The 20,156-nt window shown below is 41.8% G+C and overlaps 1 protein-coding gene across 15 annotated transcripts in view; it reads right to left on the bottom strand.

Annotated features, from left to right (window-relative positions):
• tjp1b (tight junction protein 1b) overlaps nucleotides 1-20,156 on the bottom strand; it is a 139,806-nt gene that overhangs the window by 10,645 nt on the left and 109,005 nt on the right. For 4 of the 15 annotated variants that reach the window (XM_060914810.1, XM_060914813.1, XM_060914807.1 and 1 more), the window contains exons 16-27: nucleotides 16,219-16,301; nucleotides 15,896-16,106; nucleotides 15,610-15,710; nucleotides 13,889-14,242; nucleotides 12,277-12,513; nucleotides 10,240-11,169; nucleotides 9,969-10,060; nucleotides 9,537-9,752; nucleotides 7,943-8,082; nucleotides 5,035-5,467; nucleotides 4,706-4,923; nucleotides 2,471-2,614 (exon numbers count right to left, since the gene is read on the bottom strand). In XM_060914810.1, the coding sequence (XP_060770793.1) occupies nucleotides 2,471-2,614; nucleotides 4,706-4,923; nucleotides 5,035-5,467; nucleotides 7,943-8,082; nucleotides 9,537-9,752; nucleotides 9,969-10,060; nucleotides 10,240-11,169; nucleotides 12,277-12,513; nucleotides 13,889-14,242; nucleotides 15,610-15,710; nucleotides 15,896-16,106; nucleotides 16,219-16,301 (3,159 nt within the window). The remainder of the gene's footprint in view (nucleotides 1-2,470; nucleotides 2,615-4,705; nucleotides 4,924-5,034; nucleotides 5,468-7,942; nucleotides 8,083-9,536; nucleotides 9,753-9,968; nucleotides 10,061-10,239; nucleotides 11,170-12,276; nucleotides 12,514-13,888; nucleotides 14,243-15,609; nucleotides 15,711-15,895; nucleotides 16,107-16,218; nucleotides 16,302-20,156) is intronic. The other 11 variants (XM_060914809.1, XM_060914806.1, XM_060914820.1 and 8 more) reach the window with 7 other exon arrangements.

The raw sequence follows: 20,156 nt of genomic DNA, 5'->3' as shown, positions 1-20,156 counted from the left end.
AGTCTTTAGTCCAAACACTGCAGAAGCAGTACCAAACCGCGCACCGCCCATGGGCTTTCCAAAAACAAAAACAATCCAGCCAGCAAAAATAGGAAAAAAAAAAAAAAAGGAGCGATCTCACCTCTTCAGATGTTGGTTTAAGTCTGACAATACATTCCTCAAAAAGGGCGTAGAAGAACAAAGTAATCCATCAACGTGTAGCATTCAATTTATTCTGGACCATTAAAGAATTCTGGAGGATATCAGAATGTTGGCGTACCGGCTTCCATCTACCCCCATTCATTCCTCTTTCTGCGTCTTTCGTTTTACGCTACTGATTAATAATCAAAACTTTATGTGACTGATGCTACAGAAGAAGGGGTTTATGCGCATGCGTCTACTTCTATTGTTCTGGTGTCTCCGATGGGACCGTCTTACAGCGCACGTAGAGGTGTGGCATGTGTATTGCATCGTTTTCAGCAAGCTTTGCGTTGCCATATGTACCTGATATTTTACTGATCCGTTGCCCATGTGGACGCGATATTTAAAAAAAAAAATCTCGTTGCCGTTGTGTGGATGTAGCCTGAGATGGCAGCCACCTCATAACTTGCCATGGCAACAATGGGCCAACTCTTTCCTAGACATCGTCATGATGGAGAGATCAGTGGCCCAGATGCATGCAGCTAGTCAGAAAACAATTAGCGCATGGGATGCAGCTTACACTTTGGTTAAAGAAAGAGTGCAGCATGATTATCCATAATTTACATGATGATTTATGTTTGCATGTTATACTTTTACCTGTACATGTATTTTTTCCTTTTTTGGATTGTATTTTGAGATCTGGGATGGGTTGGTTAGGGGGTCGCCATGTTTTTTTTTTTTTGGGGGGGGGTGTTATCATTTGTTTACATTGTGTCATGGATATCTTGTGTTGTACGTATTCTTGAAGATGCACAATAAAAAAAAATTTGATCAAAAAAAAAATCTTGGACACTATAGTTAGTGTGATAAAATACAAGTTTGCTAATGTAGCAACAAGATGCATTTGCTTGGAGTACACCAGCTAAACATAAATAGACTATAAGCTGCTTGAATATATGCAGCCATAATTAGAATGGGACGTCACATCACATACCAGTAAACGTCCTAAAAAGTTTGTATTTTAGTTATAATTCAGCATAGAATTATTGAATTGAAAATATTTCATTGCCAATGTGCAAATCTCCTTATAACCACTCGCAAACTAGTCTAATGCCAGTTCTCAATGTTGGCTTTTCCTCATTTGCCTGCTAACTTAAGACCTGCTTGGTAGGTAACAAGAATTTCTCTAAAGTTTTTAACTTTATAAGCCTGGCACTGTGCTTCCTACAACAGCACCTTTCACTGCTCTGGCAGCTGCTTCCCACAGGATTACAAGAGAAATACGGTGGGGGGAGGGACGACAACAATGCAAATCTGAGGTGGGGTTTACATTAGACCATATCAGCGGATCATCAGATTAACGTTTTTAAAAACGATTAGCGTGCACACAGCAACGCCAATACACGATTCGCGTGCACACAGCAACGCCAATACACGGATACGCTAATCACATGACTAATTCGGCATGCAAGTTGAAATGTGTCAGTGCGGCTCATCGCTTCCTCCTCAGCGGCTGCGCTCCAAATCACTCCGCCCTGAACAGCGAGTGCCCTCTGGAGGGTGCGCACTCCGGCCCTGCGCAGCTCAGAGAGCGCGCGAGTGAAGCGCACGAGCAGTGATTCGGGACTGAGCCGCTGTGCGCAAGTCACTTACCACTTGCAAGTGAAAGGATGGCAAGCCTAAAGACCATCATAACTACACAATGGGCAGTATTTGCATCAGTATTTGCAGTATTTTCATACTTTTATACTCTTTAATGAAAGGTGATACAAGGCGGAAGTCCGCGCCGTTTTTCAGCAGTCGCGTCACATGACCAACGCCAGCGAATCAGGAAGGTGGATGTCACAGTGACGTTGTCCAATGACGACGCCAGCTAGAGCTCAGCACAGCGTATCCGCGTATTCTCAATGTTTACACAGCACCGGACCAGACACGATCTGGATTGAATACGTGGACCCTGGCGGATTCCCGTTTCCAGGCGTTTTAATGTAAACGGACAGTGCATCCGCGAAGAAAACGAGACAGATACGGTCTAATGTAAACTTGGCCTAAAAGCACATTTTCAGAGCCATTTAGGCAACGCTGTAGCTGCGGTCACATCAACAGTATCCTGGCTAGAGTTAAACATTAGCTAGCTTTATGTAGCTAAACACTAGTTTATGTAGGTAAACACTGCAAAACTGAAGCACTTCCTTCAACACAACAGAAACGGTGTCTGACTGAATATAGATCCAGCACTTTAGGTCACCATCAGTCTGATACAGTTACGCTATTAGAGTGATACATCCCTAATAAATCACCAATCACAAGACCCAAAGAAACCCAGAAAGTCAGAGAAAGGACAGCATACCCGACGAGGAGTCGGAGGATTTTAGAGCAAAAGACCAACCATCAGGAGTCATAGACGCACAGTGTGGCAGGCGCAGCTCCACTGGCTTCAGGAACTTCAGACCATGAGGCCCACACATGACCAGAGGGCTGAGCAGAGTTTCACCTGCATGAACACACACACACACACACACACACATACGGCTTGAAAACATTTGATGTTTTCCAGAGACATTTTAACAACAAAGTGCACCAGGCTCGGTCTGTTCTTGTTCTAATTTAAAGCTCATAGGCAACGGTTTTAATTTTATGCACATTTGAAACTTTATATGTTAAAAAACCCTCTGTAATTTTCTTCTGGTCCCAAGAAGTATTGTTAATAAGTAATAAATAAAATAAGTTAGCGTGGATCGTGGCGAATTTCTGTTCGGCTATTTTTGTGACCACTCGGCGCATGAAGTCATTTAAGCCAAACAAACCACTTGAGTTGAGTCCATTTCCGTTTACTTACATTGCTGTTTGGCTTGAGTGCAGACGTGCGTTCAGGAATTTCCAAAGAAAAACCCCATGCCTTATTGTTGTGCAGTGAACTGTAACAACGGGACCGGTTCAGGAAGAAGTTTTTACTTTTTACCGAGAGAGGAGAAGAGGCAGAGAGAGTGGATTGGCTTTTTCCAGATGAGGAGAAGAGGCGGAGCGAGAGGATTGGCTTTTTCCGAAAAAGAAGAGGCGGAGCGAGTGGGTTGGCTTTTTCCAAAAGAGGAGATGAGGCAGAGAGAATGAATTGTGTGCATGAAGCCAGGGGGTTGTTTTTTTTTTTCCATAAGAGGAGACGAGGCGGAGCAAGTGGATTGTGCGCGTGAAGCCAGAGGGTTGTTTTTTTCCGGAAGAGGAGACGAGGCAGAGAGAGTGGATTGTGCGCGTGAAGCCAGAGGGTTGTTTTTTTCCGGAAGAGGAGACGAGGCAGAGAGAGTGGATTGTGCGCGTGAAGCCAGAGGGTTGTTTTTTTTTCCGGAAGAGGAGACGAGGCAGAGAGAGTGGATTGTGCGCGTGAAGCCAGAGGGTTGTTTTTTTTCCGGAAGAGGAGACGAGGCAGAGAGAGTGGATTGTGCGCGTGAAGCCAGAGGGTTGTTTTTTTTCCGGAAGAGGAGACGAGGCAGAGAGAGTGGATTGTGTGCGTGAAGCCAGAGGGTTGTTTTTTTTCCGGAAGAGGAGACGAGGCAGAGAGAGTGGATTGTGCACGTGAAGCCAGAGGGTTGTTTTTTTCTGGAAGAGGAGACGAGGCAGAGAGAGTGGATTGTGCGCGTGAAACAAAATCAAGCAGTCAAAGAAGAAACGGACCAGCAACGCTCAAGCAAAAAGGAGAAGATTGGAGGTAAACATTTTTACTTTTGCTTGCAATTGACAAGTCAAGAATCCTGAGGGATCCTGTACAATCATTGTGGAAATGAGACAAAGGGATATTTCCTCGCTTAGAGTAGGCTATAAATAGTATAATGCCGCGGATGGCAGGCTAATGTGGCCTACCAGCGCACTGCCCAGTAATCGTTACCTATATCCACTAGGGAGGGCGGTTTAATTATTCTTCAAAAGGGCTCTTATTTAGTATTATGACGAAAGTAGGAATTTATCATAACTACCAGAATAAATCGTTTGGGCGCGAGTCTTGTTGAGGTCCGGGGTCACCGTGATCAGAGTCGGCTGAGTCGCTGCCCGATTCCAAGGCTGCACGGTCAAACCAGTGAGCCACATTCACTGACGGCTTTGCAACGGCCATACATGTAGGTTCATACATACATGCTTTCACCTCTCAATATTCAATTGGGAGAGTTCCTACTTCAAAATCGCTATCAGACATTTTACACAACCTCTCACGATCAAAGTCAGTACACGTGTGCTTGGTTCGCAAGTAAACACACAGCTGCTCCCAGTCTGTTTGGCTTAAATGACGTCACGACAACGGTCCCCTGGTGGTGAAAGTGTGCATAAGTGAGCTGTAAACAAACCTTCGGAAACTGGGCAAAACGGTATATTTTAACCGTTTTATTCAATTTTAGGGTGCAAATTAGACACTAGGAAAATTGAATTCGCTTTTTGGGTCGTTCTTCTAGACAAAGTTGATATTCTACGTTTCACCTCTGACCATTGCCTAGGACCTTTAAACACATCAGCATTATTTGTTTCACAAGATAATCAAGAATAAGTGAAGTAGAATAAGATGGAGTGTGTCATGTCCTCATTACGCAAGGATACAAACCCTTCTCCTTGTCCAGTGGAGGCAGGATGCTGTTGTCTCTGCACACTTTAAAGTAGATCTCCTGCTCCACGTTTTCAGGAATGGCTCCCTGGGGGATGATAATACTCACACCTGTCTCGATTGAGCTCAATACTCCGCCGTTACAATTAAAGATGCCCCGTGCTGTGGCAACCACAGTGTGTCCTTCATCATCGTCATCATCATCTAGTGCATTGGGGCTGAAAGAGAACATGATCACTTACTCAATCCAGAAAGTGATAAAGGAGGCCAGTGCAGGGAAGTGAGGGACAGTAGTAATGAAGAGCAAATGAAATGGTAAGGCATTTTACCTCACAGGGATAGCTTTGGGGATAGCGTTGACATTGTTGTGCTGATATTTGGGCCTGTTGTCCATCGTGCGAGTGAATGTGTCCACTCCACTGTCTGTGTCCTGGGGTTGAGGTGAGAGGTGAGTTTTGGGGTTGCTGTTCACCACGATCGGCTTGGGCTGGGTGTCATTGGGCAAAAGGTTGTGGTTGAATTTAGGGCTCTCAAACTTGCGCTCAAAGGGTCGTGCAGTGCTTGTATAAGGCTTTGGAACATAGCGGTTGTAACTGGTGGGAGCAGGGACACTCAGAGTCTTGGGTGGGATGTCAGTGCCATTAACTGGAGCCTTTTGGTGAAGGTAGTTGCCTTGGACTGGTTCATCCCGGGTAGGAGGGCGGAGAGTAGGCAAATCTGGTTTGCCTTTGGGAGAGCTGTGAGGATCTGGGAGAGAGTTTGCTGTGAATTACAAGAGAAACACAAGTGTCTTTTTTTAAAGCTTCACTGGAAAGTAATCATGTGATCTAGATTAAATAAAAAGGTGCTACGATATTACTGATTGCTCAATTCGAAGTACTTATTGTATTAGATTAGATTCACTTTATTCATCCCACATCGGGGAAATTCACGTGTTACAGTAGTAAGAAAATGTCAAACAGATAACAAATAAAACTGAAATAAAAATTAGACAAACAAAGGATTAAATAGAGAGGGCTATTTGCATTATCTACCGTGAAAAAGTATAGAAAAATTGCCTTATTGAGAGGCTCGGAAAAATTGCACATTGCAGGTAGACTCTGTGTGTGTGTATATATATATATATATATATATATATATATATATATATATATATATATATATATATACACACACCGTATTTTTCGGACTATAAGTTGCACTTTTTTCATGGTTCGGCTGGCAATGCGACTTATACTCCGGTGCGACGTATATATGTTTTTTTTTTTTCACCGCGGAATAACTGGAGCTGATGCTGAGTCTGACGACAGCCACGCAGAAGAGGAGGAAACGGCGCTTCATCTGCTGCTGGAGGCAGAGTTGTTCAGAAGCGACACTGAGGATGAGGAATTCAATGGATTTGCTGATTTGGAGTGAAATCATCAGCTTGATAAACTTGATTGACCTGTGTTTCATTATTAATGATAGGGCTATAGTTATTTAAATAAGTTATGTAGTGATTTTAGGCAGTGCTTAATTTGTGAAGTGGGAGGTCCCGAACGCAGGAGGTGGGTGGGTCCGGCGACTCAAAAAAAAAAAAAAAAAAGGCGGGGGATGGTTTCCTATAACTTAAAGCACATGCGCTTATTGTGTGTAAAATAATAATAATATCAGACATTATGATCTTAGAAAACGCTTTAGTGACAAACAGTTACAGACAGTAATATGTCGTGATATTATATTATAAAATATTAATTTTTATTAGTCTATATATTAAATTATATATTACATTTATCTTCTAAAATAACAGACTGTACTCATCACAACCGGTTTATTTCACCATTGGAGATCAGATCACACAAGACATGAGTTAAATGACTCATTTTAAGGATTTAAGTAGGGGATTTAAAAGCGGTTGTTGTTTTTTTTTCACTAGACGGTTGTTTTTACTACCGTACCTGTCTTTGGAGATGATATACCTATAGCCTACTTGACCTCTGATTTGATGAAATAAAATTCGACAAAAATGAAGAATGACTCTCCTCGATAATGACTACAGCTTTAATAACACAGATGAAAGAGCCATGGGGCGATAATAAGCCCTACCGGTAAAAATATTCTAAAAGCAAACTGATTAATGCATCAGTAATAGGCTACTAATATTAGTTATAATAATAATATAGGCTATTAGTAATAACGATAGTGATAGTATTAAAGATAGTAGTAGATATTTAAAATAATCAGACTAGGCTACTTACAGGGCAAAGGGCGCGTTATCACTGCTCAGCTGTTCGTTTATTAAATAAACAATGCAGTCGCGCAGTAACCATGCGCCGCTTATCAGATACAATCACAGATTCTATGGATAGAATAACCCTTCAAAAAAGTGCGACTTATAGTCCGGTGCGACGTATATATGTTTTTTTCGTCTTCATAATGCATTTTTTGGCTGATGCGACTTAAACTCCGGAGCGACGTATAGTCCGGAAAATACGGTGTGTATATATATATATATATATATATATATATATATATATATATATATATATACACACATATATATATATATATATATATATATATATATATATATATATATATATATATACATACACACACACATACACACACACACACACATACATAAATAATATTTATATATAAATATAAGTATGCATAAAAATAGTTTAAGACCTATATTATTGCACATAATTGCATCGATGAGAGATGGCAGAGGTAGTAGCGGTGAAGTAGTGCAAATTAAACGACTAACAGGTTATTGGTGCTACGTTACAAGTTGTGGGTGTTCTACAGTCTGACAGCAGTAGGTATGAATGACCTGCGGTATCTCTCCTTCTTACACCGTGCATGTAGCAGTCTACTACTAAACGAGCTGCTTTTAGTAGCTGCTATTCATTTCCCTAGTTCACACAGATGCAAAATGTGTTCTAAACAGATATAAATACAGACACAAACAAAAGGCGTACTTTAAAAGTTTGTTTTTTTTTCTTGGAAACCTTGCAAAAAAGTTCACAGGGCATCTGATTATAACCAGTGTGTATTGAGATTGGGGTTTGTTTGTATTTTTGAAAACAGATGCAACCAATTTTGTTAGCAAATACAGATACCGTTGCAGATATCTGGCATACTAAACAGATAAAGAAACAGACAGCGGCATTGCATTACACTTCTAGTGTGAACAATGCACTTTTTAAGAAAGTGTGTGAGACTGTTCAGTGTGTGACTTTAAACAGTTACCTTCTGTGTTGCTGAGTTTGGGCAGAGATGTGGGCGGTACAGCAGGGCCTGACTGACCATACGGAGCTGGTGTAGGGTTAACCTGGGGGACCAGCTCATATCTTTTATCCACAGGGCTCACTTTCTCCCCCGCCTCCGTCCTGAGCAACAGGATGGTTCAAACATAGTTAATCAAGAAGTGTATTCAAGAATGAATCAGACCATGTTTTTAAAAAAAAAAAGTCACATTAATAACCACAGTCTACAGTATGTCATGATACAAGTGTGCCACCTAAGCCCATCATAAGTTTGATCAGAACTCATCATCTCTAGCCGCTTTATCCTGTTCTACAGGGTCGCAGGCAAGCTGAAGCCTATCCCAGCTGACTACGGGCGAAAGGCGGGGTACACCCTGGACAAGTCGCCAGGTCATCACAGGGCTGACACATAGACACAGACAACCATTCACATTCACACCTACGCTCAATTTAGAGTCACCAGTTAACCTAACCTGCATGTCTTTGGACTGTGGGAGAAACCGGAGCACCCGGAGGAAACCCACGCGGACACGGGGAGAACATGCAAACTCCACACAGAAAGGCCCTCGCCGGCCACGGGGCTCGAACCCGGACCTTCTTGCTGTGAGGCGACAGCGCTAACCACTACACCACTGTGCCGCCCTTGATCAGAACTTAATCTGGAAATATACTAAGTAACTTTAAAAACGCACAATGGAATTCAACACGATATCACTTTAGATCCATGCATATATTTGAAATTTATGATATTGTATGTAATGCACACACATCTTGAAACATCGATAAAGGACAGTTATTGTCAAACTCAAGAATTAATTCACAATAAAAAAATTCAAAGTGACAGTTGGTCCATGTTCGGACCGTCATGCTGGAGATTCTGGGTCTGTGTCGTCCAGGGGTCTCAGCAGCAGTGACTGAGGGTGTCAGGAATCTGTCACGGAGGTGAGCTAGCCTGATGTGCTGATCCTGAACTGGCGTCGTGACTCGAGGCTGACCAGGGCGTGGACGATCCCTGGTGCTCCCTGTCTGTCTGTAACGCTGACTCAAACGGGAAACGGTCGAATGATGAACACCGAAGTGCCGGGCGACCTCTGTCTGTGTACTTCCGGCACGCAACATCCCGATGGCCTGTTCACGTTGATTTTGGCTTAGGCGTGGCATCTTCAATAATGACAATTTTCCCATCATTTCCCCCGGGTATTTATAGGCAAGATTGTGTGTGTTTGAAAATTAAAGCCTGTCCATGTCATTGACTACCCGAGTCATATTGTACGTTATTGAGTACAACTCCCTTAAATTCTGATTTGAGCACAGATTTGGAACTTATTCGGGCGGAACGAAGTTATTTTTCCATTGTGATGTATTTCTTTTCTTCTTGAGATAAACTCAGCACGAATTCAGCAAGTTTTATCAATGTGCGTTTTTAAAGTTACTTAGTGTAGTTCTGCCTGAAACAAGTCATCCTGTGTCAACACATCGTTACTGTATACCGTTTTCCTTATCCTGCTACACTGCCATCCTAGCACACCATCATACTTCAACACTCAAATTTAAGAGACATTTATTATGGTCTACACCTATTATAAGGATATCCTAGCTGAGGCTGTGAAGGTTTAGCCACATCATGGAAGCGACTGACTGCAGGCTGAGTCACGGCCTTGTTATCAAAGCTGCGGCGATCAAAGTAGGACAGCTGTTTCCTGTAGTATTCTTCGTCCTCATCAGGATCATAGTGGTTGGCACGAACCACCTCATCTCCTAATCGAGACTGGGGTTTCTGTGGCTCTGGAGCCCTATGTAAAGAGGCAAGATGAAGGAAAATTAAAATGGACTCATGAAGACAAATTTTCTGGTGTCCTAGATCTCATGCATTCGCTAAAAAACACAAGTAGAATGCATTGGATAAACCTGTTAATAACCACATAGCCATCCTAAAGCCACGTTTCTGAGACAGAAGATAACCATCACGACATATTTACATGTAAATATATGCAGCTTGTTTTGGTTACCTATATACAGGTTTCTCCTGTTCTAGGTTGTTGAGAGAATTTGCCTTGGGCACTGGTCCAGGGGTGATCACAGGTTTTGGGAAATCAGTGGGCTACATCACAAAATGATATTGGTTTCAATAATAGCACAAGAATAATTCATCATCAATACACCAAACGATGAGACTTATCAGCAGTCGATCTAAATAGAAATACAATTATTTTCTTCTTATAACAGCCAAAACCTATTGTTTTATAATTCATGGGGGGGGGGACAAAACAAAACCCATACCCTGATCCCTGGCACATCTCCAACCTCCTTGGCTCTGTCTACACTCACAGAGCGCTTGTTCTCAAACATCTTGACCCTGTTGAGAACAGACTGGGGTTTCATGGCAGGATCCTCCTCCTCTGGATCTTCTCTGGGTGGAGGAGGTAATGGTTTAGGAGTTGCAGAATGTATATGCTCCCCTGGGGACAGCACAACTTCAGGTTTAGGAGGAGGAACTGGAGGATCAGAATTTAGAGGTTCATGTTGCCCTGGTTTGTAGCCACGGTTTGGTAGCCCTGGGTTATACGTGGGTCTCAGAGAAGCATCTCCATAATACTGCTTGGGAGGGTCAGGGGAGCGGGGATTATTGATGGGGAAGCCATGGGGTTCTGGTTCATAAGGAGAGCGGGCATCATACACAATCGGGGGAGGAGGAGGAGGAGGATCCTCATAGCGAACAGGCCCTGGTTTTCCATGCCGTGGTGGTCGGTTATCATAAGCCACAGATGGCTCATCATAGCGAAGCTGAGGAGGGCTATAGTCCCGTGTGGGCCCATCCTCGTAGGGGGAACGTGGCTCGTAGCTCAGAGTTGGAGGCTGGTGGCCCTGAGGATAGCCTGACCCAGCTGGAGGAGGAGGAGGCGGAGGTGGCGGCGGCTGGGCCGAGGACTGCTGGTCATAATGGGGCCACTGTTCGTCATAATGAGGCACACGGTTGTCATAGTGCAGGTGCGCGTTGTAGTTGTGAGGCTTTGGTTGTGCGTAGCTGCCACCGTCATAGCCGTAAGGTGGGTGGTCGTACTCGCGGTATGGCTGTTTGTCCTGGTACACAGGCTGGTGACTGTAGGACAGAGAGGATGGGGGAGCTAAAGATTGTGGCTGCTGGGGCTTCATCATGTGATTTACACGCACAGGCTCATCGACACTGTACAGATCCTTCTTATACATCTGCTGGGAACAGAACAGCAAACATGCACAAAATGAGTACCCAAGAGATCTAATGCCTTTAAACTAATCTGGAACTAGGCCCAATAAGCAAGAAGAGAAATAAAACTAATTAGGGGGGAAAAAAATCGCAAACAAAACAGCACAAGCTGTTCAAAATCAACACAATGTGTTGTCAAAACAGATCAAATCCACATCCTTTTACAGAAAAAAAAAAAACCAGCTTATACACATTGTGGTTATTATGCAATTAAACAGGCAGATTCTCTCAGTTTAACATATCCAGATCTACATATCTATACAAGTTGATAAGAAGCCTTTCAGTAATGACAGCCAAAAGATTATTATACATCCAACTGGAAGATGTCATAAGCTTGAAAATAACTTTAGGGGAACATTAATTGCTTATTCATGCCTGAAAAGCTACTTTCAAACTTTCTGTAGCCTGAAGACAGTAAAATTTTAAGAAAATGCTTTAAAATGATGTATTGAGTGAAACAGTAAATGCATTTGGTGCTTAATCTCTTCATACATTAAAAACATTTGAGATAAGAGATTGCGTTAATTCCTTTTATATGGTTATGTATACTGTCTGCAGGTTAGACCGACATGCAGCTACAGACAACCACTCTTGCAAATAAGATAAATCTTCCATTTGCAATTCCTTATTCTACCAAAACATCTACAGTGCTTGGTGGTGCAGCTTCTATTTCTATGACAAAACATATGCTACTTCTTCTAAATACTACTTCTACAGACAGAACAAGCTAAAAGAAATTTCAACATTAGGAGCCATGCAAGAGATAGGAGAGGTGAGAGTGAAGAGACTAATAGTGAGAGGCCTCTTTCCTATGATCACGCTGATGTGCCGGGCCCTCTTCCTTTTCCCTCACACATCACATGCATGTGTACCAGTCACCCATACTCTTGAGGTGGCAGAGGCACACACAGCACAGACATGGGTGGGCACAGTACACATGCAGACAGCAGAGTGGAAGGAAATAGCATTGTGCAAGGAACAGGCAGCTTGAAAAGAGAGTGAGCGAGCGGGGCTGAACCAGGCTGAAGCGGGTTGTGCCCGGGTCCAGCTCATGGTGATGCTACTGGTGGTACCTTTGGATGTGGGCTGGGCGTGAGCGACTGGTGGGGGTCGTGTGTTGGGGCCTGAGTGAGCTCAGGTTCAGGCTGGGACTCGGGTTCTGGGGTGGGAAGGTTAAGTGAGTCGGCCTGAGCGGTGCCAGTTGGCTCCTTGGATTTCGTACCCGCTAGTGGTGCGGCGGGCTCAACAGCAGGGGGCACTGATACCACTGCAGGGGGGAAGGAGGGCAGGGCCACAGCAGCCTCAGCCTGCTGTGGAGTACGGGGCACATAGGTTACAGAGACACGCCACCAAAAGTACATTCCTATAAGCACACAACCTGCTCTGTGGGTTTTTAACACTAGGTCTTTAATTAATGCGCGACACCTGCAGGCTGCTAAATCAACCACTTCTACGTCCGAAGACTCGATATGATGATTAGTGTTATTGTACACAAGATGGTCAATCAACAACACAAAAAGTCTTTAATGCTACCAAAAGCAGCTTAGAAACCGGATGATTTCAATAAAAATTAAAAAAATAAATAACTAAACCAACCAAATCCCAGATATCTCTATTCCGATGGTATCTGTAAGGGTATTAGCTACAATAAAATATTTTCTTGTCCCTTTCATTATACAACTCTTGCCCTCAGAGGGCATAATCCTAGATTTAGAGACTCACAGAGACCCATTTATCAAAGTATCCATCACTTGGTGACTGCCATTAGTGTTTAATAACTCTAAATACAATCTCTAAATGGGGGGGAGGAAGGAGAGAAAAAAAAAAGTGACTAAATGACTCCAATTACACGTTTTATTTATTTAAAAGAAAAAAAAAAAAACCCCTGAAATAGCTAAAAATAAAACGTCACCCTTAAAAGTGCGAATCTACCCAAGCGCCCCTTGTAAAGGTAATGCAGCAGGACTGCCGTATCCACAGACACTATAACCATGGTTTCAATTACCCAAGGTTTACTCCAGGACGAAAACATTAAGTGGAAATCATCAGAATCCCTTGATACCTTTTCAACAACACCTCTTTGTATTGATATAATGTAAATTTTGTGTGTCTGTATAGGGGTGTTGTGTGCGCATTATTTATGAACCATGGAAGATTATCCCCGTAAGGAGTTAGAAGGTATCTCAAACTCAGAATCCCGTTCATTAGAGAGAGCGAGCACATAACTTATTATAGTTATACTTGTTTTAGCTTATTATTAAGTCATGTTGAGGGCATTTTGTGTGTAATTTGTAATATATAAATTAAACTTTATCATAGGCATGTATGTACATGAAAAAGAAACGTTATATATGGTTCGCCAGCATCCACGGTTTCGACTAGTTGTGTTAGATCTTGGAACATATCCCCTACAGATAGGGCAGTCCCACTGTAGCCTCTGAACAGGGCCTTTAATATACTGCACAAAAACCTCCCAAAATAAGAGCATGTAAATACACGACGCATCAACCTGCTGACGACATTTCACGTTCCAAGTGCGTGTGTTAGTTCAGAACTGAACTGAATGTCTACGACTGAATGCTGGAAAACCTTTGCAGACAACAAAACATCTTCATGTCTTATAATTACAGTTTCATAAACTGAAGCTTCATTGCAGAGCAAGCTGGCATGACTTGTGTCCTGTACCTGCTGGGGAGCAGGAACCTTAAATCCAGCAGGCTCCATGCGGTTCACGGGCTCCGGTTGGGGAGGTGCGTGCTGGTAACTGGGGTAGGCTGGAACATCTTGGATGACGGGTGGATCCTCTCGCACAGGCTCTGAAGAGCGGGTGATTGCAGGCTCACTAGGTAAGCCCACCTCATCGTTCAGGGTCTCATCCAACTCCTGATCTGTATATGCACCCCCTTCAGTGTCGGTGTCCTCATAGTCAGACGTGTGGCGGCTGTCGGTGCTGTACATGCTGTACTCGCTACCTGGCGCTGAGAGGTAGGACAAGCGGTCGTCATGGATGTCTAGGTCATCCTCTGGAGCTCCGTCAGCCTGAAAATGATATTATGGAGCAGACCACAATTATGCAGTTTACAAATTTAACTTAAAAAATGTATAGAAAATAAACTAACACTACGTTCAGACTGCAACCTGAAACGACCCATATCCGATTTGTTGTGAAATCCGATTTTTTTGTTAGGCCGTTCACATTACCAATTATATGAGACTTGTATGCGATCTCCAATATGAACGGAAAACGACCCAAAAGTGTCCCGCATGCGCAAATTGACATGTAATAAGCACATCGTGTGCTGTGTGTGTGAGTGAGAGTGTCTCTGTGTGAGAGGCTGTGTGTGTGTGTGTGAGAATGAGAGTGTCTCTGCATGAGAGAGAGAGTGTCTCTGAGAGAGAGAGGGTGTGTGTGTGTGAATGAGTGGGGCCGTGGCAGCAACCTCCGTTGAAAGATTGATTGAAGTGCGCATGCTCTCTACATAAACACTGTCTAGTGCAGACATCCCAAGTCTCCCGGAAGTTCCGGGAGTCTCCCGCATATTGATAGCGGCTCCCTGATGCCCGCAAATTGGAGAATATCTCCCGGAATCTAGAGCAAGTGAGCAAGCGCGTGCACGCGAAACATTAATGTCTGCATCGCGCATATGACGGAGTGCGAGAGAGACTGTGTGCGCGCCTGTTCATGTAGCGCATTATGTCATTGTTGTTGTTTTCCACCAAAGAGGTGGGATTAGCCAACGCAGAATAGTGACGTTTGTCTCTTGCTGATGACGTGTAGGTCGCATGAATGCGACCTGTCCGGTCAGACTGCAGTCGCATGTGAAAATAACGGATATGAATCGGAATTAGGACCACATATCCAAGCGGCCTGGGTTGCATGTGAAAAAATCGGATCGGTGTCGTTCAGATTGTCAATAACAAATCGGATACAGGTTGCATATGGGCAAAAAAATCGGATATGGGTCGTTTCAGGGTGCAGTCTGAACGTAGTCTAAAATTAACTTTATGAACAAATGTAAAAAAAAAATTGCTATCAAATTACAGCTTGAATTTCTTTAAAATAAATTTTTTAAGCAGCAGGTCAGGGCGTTTATACACTTGGAACAGCCAGACTAATCTCTAAATCACTCAGTTATTGAGGTCATTTCTGCTCCTGTCCAACAATGGAGTGTTGTTTTAAATGACTATTTATTTACTTAAAAGTAGTATCTGTGTACCTTTCCGATGGAGGAACTAACAAAACGTCCTCACATTATGCTCTCATGCACCCTTTTAAATCAATCCATTAAAACCAGGCTTCTTTTTTAATCTCTTAAGATATTTTGAGCCACATCTGTTCAGAGGAAGAAAAAAAAATTTGCTATATTATAGTGCTGAAGTACAACATTTATTGGCGATTGGCTTACCTTGCCCTCAGAAACCCAGACCAGCTGGTTCTGCTGTTGCTGGATGGTCTCTTTCAGAGCTCCATACCATCCATCATTCATATTGTTCAAATTAATGGTGGCTAATTAGAAAGCAGGCAAGAGACAGGGAGAAATCAACTGTGCCATCCATCTTAATTGCATCATTGTTACAATAAATATTCATGTAGTAAAGCCAGCATTTGACTCTTGCTGGAATCTTCTTTCAGAGGTTAAGGAGAAATTAAGTGGTTATTAAATTTATAGACTCTGTAGTCTCTGCACATACTGGTGAAGAGATGGTGGTTGTTCTTCCTCAGTTTGAGGGCACGCTCGTAGAGTTTCCTTGCACTCTTTCTGGACTCAGGACACAGTCTGGTCCTCATGTTTTTCACACCCTGTTTGTTGTCTGGGTTCAGAAATACTACGATGGGGTACCACTGGGCATAGTTCAGACGGTCCACAGCATTAGGGGTGATGTCCAACACTGCATGCTTATCCTAGCAAAGGATACATAACCCAAGTGGGAATTTTAGGATCAGCAAAGAACCAGACTGCAGAGTTTATATCTAGCTAAGTGTTATATGCTGCAGTAAGCACTCAGATACTCACTCTATCAATAATCTGTTTAATGGTATGGAGACGGATGATTCCAGAACTGCGCTGGTCTGTGCCTGCATCTCTGGGCTCACTCTCTGAAGAGAAGATACAGTGTTAGACCATGAAAGATACAATTAATGAGGTGTTTAAAAATTTATATATATATATATATATATATATATATATATATATATATATATATATATATATATATATATATATATACACACACACATACATACATACACACACACACACACACCATGAAATATATGAATACCATGAAAAAGTTCCTTTTTATCATAATTGAATTCAAAAAGGTAAACTTTCATATATTCTATATTCATTACATGTAAAGTGAAATATTTAAAGCCCTTTTTGTTTTAATTTTGATGATTATGGCTTATAGCTCATGAAAATCAGAACTCCAGTATCTCAAATTATTAGAATATTCCCCAAGATCAATCAAAAAAAGGATTTACAATACAGAAATGTCCAACTTCTGAAAAGTATATTCATTTATACACTCAATACTTGGTTGGGGCTCCTTCACCATGAATTACTGTATCAGTGCGGTGTGGCATGGAGGTGATCAGTCTGTGGCACTGCTGAGGTGTTACTGAAGCCCAGGTTGCTTTGATAGTGGCTTTCAGTGTATCTGTATTTTTGGTCGGGTGTTTCTCATCTTCCTCTTGACAATACCCCATAGATTCTCTATGGGGTTCAGGTCAGGCAAGTTGGCTGGCCAAACACAGTAATACCATGGTCAGCAAACCATTTGGTAGTAGTTTTGGCACTGTGGGTAGGTGCCAAGTCCTGCTGGAAAAGGAAATCAGCATCTCCAAAAAGCTTGTCAGCAGATGGAAGCATGAAGTACTCTAAAATCTCCTGGTAGATAGCTGTGTTGACTTTGGACTTGATAAAATACAGTGGACCAACACCAGCAGATGACATGGCACCCCAAATCATCACAGACTGTGGAAACTTCACACTGGGCTTCAAACACCTTGGATTCTGTGCCTCTCCACTCTTCCTCCAGACTCTAGAACCGTGATTTCCAAATTAAATGCAAAATGTACTTTCATCTGAAAAGAGGACTTTGGACCACTGAGCAACAGTCCATTTCTTTCTCTCCTTAGCCCAGATAAGACACTTCTGACATTGTCTCTGGCTCAGGAGTAGCTTGATATTAGGAATGCGAAAGTTGTATCCCCTTTCTTGAAGATGTCTGTTCGTGATGGGTCTTGATACAATGACACCAGCCTCAGTCCACTCCTTGTGAAGCTCTCCCAAGTTCTTGAATCAACTTTTCTTGACAATCCTCTCAAGACTGCAGCCATCCCTGTTGCTTGTGCACCTTTTCCAGCCACCCTTTTCAGCAATGACCTTTTGTGGCTTACCCTCCTTGTGGAGGGCATCAGTAATCATCTTCTGGACAACAGTCAAGTCAGCAGTCTTCCCCATGATTGTGGTTGTGTGTACTGAACTAGACCGAGAGATACACTGTGTTCATACTGTTTTACTCAAACTCGAAATGAAATATTCTAATATTTTGAGATGGTTTTTTTTTATGTTTTTGTACTGTATGCCATACTGATTAAAATTAAAATAGAAAAATGCTTGAAACGTTTTAGTTTGTGTAATGAGTCTATAATATACAACATTTTCACTTTCTTAAATAACTGATGGAAAATATTGAACTTTCACAATATTCTAATTTTTGAGATGCACTCGTGTGTGTACACACACACACACACACACACACACACACACACACACACACGCACACTGTAATGTTCTTTATATTATATGGACACACCCACTCATACAAACTCAAGTGTGTTTATTAATTTCAGAATAAATAAATCACACCACAACAAATACAAATAGTACAGGTGCAAAACAGAACTGTCACAGTAAGGCTTATCTTCAATAAGGTAAACATGACAGAGCAGTAGCATGTGTTATTTTGCACAGTCCAAAACATAAATCGTCCTTCAGATTCACCGGTGGTCCAAAAATTAACATATTTGTCCCTTAGAGAAAGGCATTCCAAATAAAACAGAGTAAAAACAAACTGTTTACATACAGGGGGAACATGCCTCCAGTGCTTTCCTCCCTTCTAAGAACAGCATAAAAGATCTCCATATATTGTCAAAGATGAGATATTTACCCTTTAACGTGAAAGTGAGTTTTTCCAGTGCAAGAGAGTCTGACAGTCCTGCAAGCCAAACACTAATACTTGGTTTGGTAGTGGATTTCCAAGATTTGGCTATGGTATATTTGGCTTGTAGCATGCAAAATGTAATCACAGATTTGTTTGCCTTGCTAAGGTTATGATTTACTGGAAAAACACCAAAGATACACAGTTTGGGATCTATTGAAAGTTTTATGCCTGTAACATGTAAAATCATATCCATCACTTCACTCCAAAAAACCTGAATCTGTGGGCATTCCCATAGGCAGTGGTATAATGTGCCTTTTCTACCACGTTTGTAGCAGGTGTCAGGATTATTGGGGTTGAATTTATTTAGCTGAGTTGGTGTTACATATATTCTCATTATCCACTTATACTGAAGTAATTTAAAATGGGTGTTAATCGTTTGTGTTTGTGATTTTAAGCAAATCTTCTGCCAGTCCTCAGTTGAGATTACTGAATTTACATTCTCACACCATGCCAGTCTTTTACTGTCTGAGGAAACCTTTGATCCATCCATGATTATTGAATAGAAACATGAAGTCAATCCCCTCTTAGAGTGTTGATTTGTTGCTATTTCTTCTATATAGCTAAGTGTAGGTAGAGATAAAGATTTCTGTAACTTAAATATATAGCTTCTTATCTGCAGGTATTTAAAAAAGTGCTTTGGTTGGATGTCATACTTTTGTTTCAAGTCTTCAAATGACATGAGAATTTTATTATTAAATAAATCTGCAATTTTACTAAGGCCTTTGTTTGCCCAAATTTTGAAGCCCCGATCCTGTTTGCCAAGTGTAAAATCACTTTTACCCCAGATGGTGTGAACTGAGAGAGTTCAGGTATCTCACCTTTATGTTTATGAACCTCATACCATACCAGAATCGTGTTTTTAACAAAGGGATCGTGTGTTGATGTCTTTAATTCTTTTAATTTAGCTGAGTATAAATATGAATTGAGTGGTAGAGGGGATGTCATATTTCTTTCCATACTCATCCAGGACCGTGGCGTTTCTTGTGAGAACCAACAAGAGGCAGTAGTGAGTTGGGCAGCCCAATAATACCATTGGAGGTTTGGGAGTTTCAACCCACCTCTATCATAGGGGAGATAAAGCAAAGATAAGCGAAGTCTAGCCCATCTGTTGTTCCAAATGAAATTACAGAACATGCTTTTCATCTTTGAAAAAAAAAAATGAATAGGAGGACCAAGAGGAATGGAATGAAAGAGGTAAAGAAATTTCGGAAGAACATTCATTTTAAGTATGTTAATCCGCCCTATTATGGAGATTGGTAACATCGACCATCTATTAATAGATTCAGAAACTGACCATCACTGGATTATAATTTTAGGAGTAATTCTAATACCAAGATACTTGAAGCTATCCCTAACTATTTCGAATGGTGTTTGAACTGGGGGATTTATTCTTTCCGAATGCTTAAGGAAAAGAATAGCAGATTTTGCTTCATTAATTTTGTAACCGGAAAGTTTGCTAAAAAAGAGCTAATGGTATTAAACAAGTGATGTAGTGACTGTTCTAGGTGGGATAAAAAAAAAATTACAACATCATCCGCAAATGACCCTATTTTGTTGTCAATCTCATTTATTCTAATGCCTGTAATGTTTTGATTGCTCCTAATGGCAATAGCCAAGGGCTCAATTACCACCACAAACAGAAGAGGTGAAAGGGGACAGCCTTGGCGTGTGCCTCTTGAAAGATTAAAAGGTTTGGATATAATATTTGTTAATACTGATGAAA

Source organism: Neoarius graeffei, chromosome 2, assembly GCF_027579695.1.
Source record: "Neoarius graeffei isolate fNeoGra1 chromosome 2, fNeoGra1.pri, whole genome shotgun sequence".
NCBI lineage: Eukaryota > Metazoa > Chordata > Actinopteri > Siluriformes > Ariidae > Neoarius > Neoarius graeffei.
The sequence above is the reverse complement of the archived record's forward strand: the minus strand, read 5'-3'. Positions and strand labels throughout refer to the sequence as shown.